The sequence below is a fragment of the Portunus trituberculatus genome, chromosome 35 (genome assembly GCF_017591435.1).
Source record: "Portunus trituberculatus isolate SZX2019 chromosome 35, ASM1759143v1, whole genome shotgun sequence".
Classification (NCBI taxonomy): Eukaryota; Metazoa; Arthropoda; class Malacostraca; order Decapoda; family Portunidae; genus Portunus; species Portunus trituberculatus.
Window position 1 is genome coordinate 17,085,926 of NC_059289.1, and position 4,461 is coordinate 17,090,386.

At 34.7% G+C, this 4,461-nt stretch overlaps 1 protein-coding gene across 50 annotated transcripts in view; it reads right to left on the reverse strand.

The window, feature by feature from the left end:
* Positions 1-3,539, reverse strand: part of LOC123513214 (Down syndrome cell adhesion molecule-like protein Dscam2) — a 424,526-nt gene extending 420,987 nt beyond the window's left edge. For 49 of the 50 annotated variants that reach the window (XM_045270251.1, XM_045270253.1, XM_045270254.1 and 46 more), the window contains exons 1-2: positions 3,461-3,539; positions 2,865-3,016 (exon numbers count right to left, since the gene is read on the reverse strand). In XM_045270251.1, the coding sequence (XP_045126186.1) occupies positions 2,865-2,937 (73 nt within the window). In that variant the 5' untranslated portion in view covers positions 2,938-3,016; positions 3,461-3,539. Of the gene's footprint in view, positions 1-2,864; positions 3,035-3,460 lie in introns of all 50 variants that reach the window. The other variant, XM_045270227.1, reaches the window with a different exon arrangement.
* Positions 3,540-4,461: the final 922 nt, after the last annotated feature.

Below are 4,461 nucleotides of genomic sequence, written 5' to 3' on the forward strand. Positions count from 1 at the left end.
TACATTTGAATAAAATTTGGCTTTATTTTCTTTTCCCCTCTCTCTCTCTCTCTCTCTTCTTTTGTATATTGAAATGTTTCAGTCTTCTCTTTATCACTTTCACAGATCCTTATTGTAGTTTTCACGGGTGTTTTCAAGATTGTAGTAATAGTGTAACGTTTAACAAGGACCCAACACTGCCAACAACACAAACACTCACAGCAACATGGCTAATCAACTCAGCGTGACAATAGAATCAAACAGCGAGAAGTGATACAAACATAAAAAAAAAAAAAAACCTCCCAAAACATCTTTCCTTACCTTCTGATACCAAAACAGTCACATTTATGACAGTAATACATAATAAACTGGACTGGTAGCTAACTAAATGGGCATTTTTTGTTTACTCTTTTTGTTACCCCTGGCCAATTTTCCCCCTCTTACATTAAAGAAAAAACAAAACAAAAACTAACTCCATACACCATTGATCAACATTGTAACTCCGAAGACTAAAATATAAACATGCTAAGGTATATAGTAGGAATGGAGTGTTTATAAGGGAAAGAAGAGAAGTATTAGCTACATTAATTCTGTAAGAGAGAGAGAGAGAGAGAGAGAGAGAGAGAGAGAGAGAGAGAGAGAGAGAGAGAGAGAGAGAGAGAGAAATATACTACCCATTAGACATTACATAATAGAGTTGCCCCTGTAAGATATCCCAGAACACCATGGTTTTATTTCAGTAGCGTTTCTCCCTCCCCCTAATGGCTGTATAAGGGTTTGATCCATCGCCACCCCTCCCTCCCTCCCTCCTCGCCCCAAACACAGCTAACCCTCCCTCTCTCCCCCACAGCCACGCCACGCCACGCCACCCATCTCAACGAACGCCACTCACCCACCATCACCTTGTATTATGTAATCCCTCTCCCACCTCCCTCCATCACAGTAAAGACTTGAGTATATACTGTATGTGAGAGAGAGAGAGAGAGAGAGAGAGAGAGAGAGAGAGAGAGAGAGAGAGAGAGAGAGGAAAAGAAAATAAAGCCAAATTTTATTCAAATGTAAGTTATAGTATTAGTAGTAGTAGTAGTAGTAACTGTTGTTGTAGTAGTAGTAGTAGTAGTAGTAGTAGTAGTAGTAGTAGTAGTAGTAGTAGTAGTAGTAGTAGTAGTAGCATTAGTAAAAAGAAGAAGAAGAAGAAGAAGAAGAAGAAGAAGAAGAAAGAAGAAAAAGAAGATCAATAACGAAGCTTAACTCGATGACTGGAGAGAAATTTACTAACTAGAGAAAACGTGACTGACTGTTTAACTGACTGACTCACTGACAAACGGGAAAAAAATCTTGACTGGCTGAATGACTCACTGGAAAAGAAACGTGACTCACCAAATATCTGACTGAGTGACTGACTGACTGGAAAAAAACAAGACTTGGGTGACGAATTAACTGACTGGAGATAGGGAAATGACTTACTGACAGGGTGACTCAACGAAGGAAAGAAATATAGTAGTTTGAATGGGAAAAAAAAAAGAAATGATAGACTGATTTACTAACATGAAGAAAAATATCGTGTAAGAAAGACTAACTGGCAGGATACAAGCAAGACTGACTGACTGACTAACTGACTGGCTGCCAAAACGAAATATAATCAACTAACACTATAAATACATGACACTGTTCTTTTTTATTGTTGACTCAAAGCAAACAAACAAGACAAAATTACAATGAAAGACACGACTAACTTAACAACAAAATAAAAAAAATAAGTAAAAAAAAATAAACGGGGTGAAAATACCAAAAAAAAAAAAAATTGGAAGAAATAAGATAGAAAGATGAAAATAAGACAAAGATAAGAAAAAATAATGACGCCATGAAAAAAAAAATTAAGGGAAAAGAGAAACAAAGAAATAACATGAAAAAAATACCTAAAAATAGAAAGACAAGAAAAAGATAAAGATAGGAATAGTGAAAAAAAAAAAAAATTATGACGCCCCGCAATAAAACACTGAAGGGAAAAGAACCAAAGGAGAGATAAATGAAAAGAATGCCTGGAAAAAAAAGAAAATACTTAAAACATGGCAGAAAAAAAAGAAAGCCAAGAAAAGGTTAAGATAAATAAAACTTAAAATATATATATAAAAAAAATGACGCCATGAAAAAAAAAATGAAAAAAACTGAAAGGAAAAGAAGAACCAAAGGAGATAAATTAAACCAATGACAAGCATAAAAATACCAAAAAAAAAGGGCAGAAAATATAAATAGCAAAGAAAAAGATGAAGATAAGTAAACATGGTAAAAAATTATGACGTCATAGAGAAATAATAATAAAAAAAAAAAAAACAAGGGAAGAGAAACAAATAGATAAATGATAGATTAAAATGCCTAAAAAATGGCAGAAAAATATAGAAAGACAAGAAAAAGATAAAGATAAGAATAAATAGTAAAAAAATATGACGCCCCCCCCCCAAGAAAAAAAAGGGAAAACAGAAACGAAAAAAAAAATGACATGAAATGAATGACTGGAAACATGAAAATACTAAGAAGAAAAAGTGGCAGAAAATATTGAAAGAAAAAAATTGTAATAAAAAATGCAGACGCCAAAAGAAAAAAAAAAAAAGAAAAGAAAAGAAAAAAAAAACAAAGGAAGAGAGAAACAAGGGAGAGGTAAATGAAAGGAATGGAAACATGAAAATACCGGGAAAATGACTTGATAAGATAAAGATAACAAAAATACTGACGATATATATATATAAAAAAAAAAAAAAACTGGAGGAAATAAGAAAAAGAAGTGATAGATAGAATTAACGAAAACATGAAGGAATTGAAGGAAATGATGAAGATGATAAAGATATATGCAAAAACAAAGCTGATAGAGATATAAGCAGCCTTACCTGAGCGTATGGCGAGAGCGACGAGCAGTAGGGGCAGCATGCGTATAGGCGACACCATAGGAGGGGTGCCCATGGTGGCGGTGGTGGTCGCGGTGGTGACGGGTGGTGACGGCAGCGGTGGTGATTACAGCACCATACACCGGTAACACACACTGGGGGGGGTATTAACACTGCAAATGACTTGGTGATTATGGGGAAAAACACGCACAATTTTTTGCTTTTAATACATACATATACTTTTCTTTCAACAGGCTTAAAATGAACGCTATTAATATTGTGGATTAAAACACTTTTTTTTCTTTTTCACCAGCACCTATTAATTAAACACACTCAGGCACCATGCACAGCTTAACATTATGGCATACTTTCTTGCCCTCACAAAATTAATTACGCCTCAGATGATTTCCAATATAGAAAACGGAAAAAAAAAATATTAAGCAAAGTAACACAAAAAAGGGAAGGCGGCTTTTCAATTTGCCTATAAATATAGTTCACTTATATGAATCACTACAATCATACTTCACGTTCTACATCATAAAACAAGGATATTGACACATCATTACAATTCAATGTAACACAAATCACTCAATACCCACAGAGAACGAAAGCTTCAACCCTTCGCTCCACTGGCAAACACCAGACTGAGGGACTGAGGGAGGCGGGACTCGCTCAGCGAACGAAGACTTCTGTGAAGCTGTCAATGGCTCGCACGCTAGCCAACACTTTGGCGTATAATCATTACTTGGAATACTTTGTGTAACATATTGACGTAATCTGTATAACTTATTACTGTTTTTTCACATATCTCAAAAAGTAAATATTAAATTCAATGGCTAAAGTTACAAATAGAAATTACAAAAGACATGAGACGAGTCTCAATTTACTTCAGTTTTAACTTGCCGCCCAAAAAATGTTTATTCCTTAAAGTTGAGGAAAATGTACAAATTAAAATTGTTGAAAAAAAAATAATAAAATTCATGTACATCACTTACTACAATTACTTTGAAGCAGCAACAGCGAAAAAAAAAAAATATATATATATATATATATATATATATATATATATATATATATATATATATATATATATATATATATATATATATATATATATATATATATATATATATACACACACACACACTATCATTCTTTGTGACTGGTACGTAATTATTTCAATAAAACTTCATTCAATAAATTTACTAATACGTTATCTATCACATCCCAGAAAAATCAAATAAGAAATATTACATATGTTTTCAAATGCAAGAAAAAGTATTTCTATAAACATGTAAACTGAAGGTTCAAACTCGAATGCTGTCAAGCAAACCAAAACAACTCTCCACGACAGCTGGGCCTGACCAGACAGACTTCCTAACTGACCTCAAGACAGCCTGCAGGCGACACTGGGACACAACATTGACTGACGCTTTACAGCACACCACACTGGGACACATTAGACAGGACACAAGACACCACTGGTGGACCTACTCCCCCAACCGGGCACTGGACACAGCACTCACCAGACTGAGGATTGGCCACACCCGCCTCAATGCACACCTACACAGGCTGGGCATGACTGACTCCCCACTGCCCC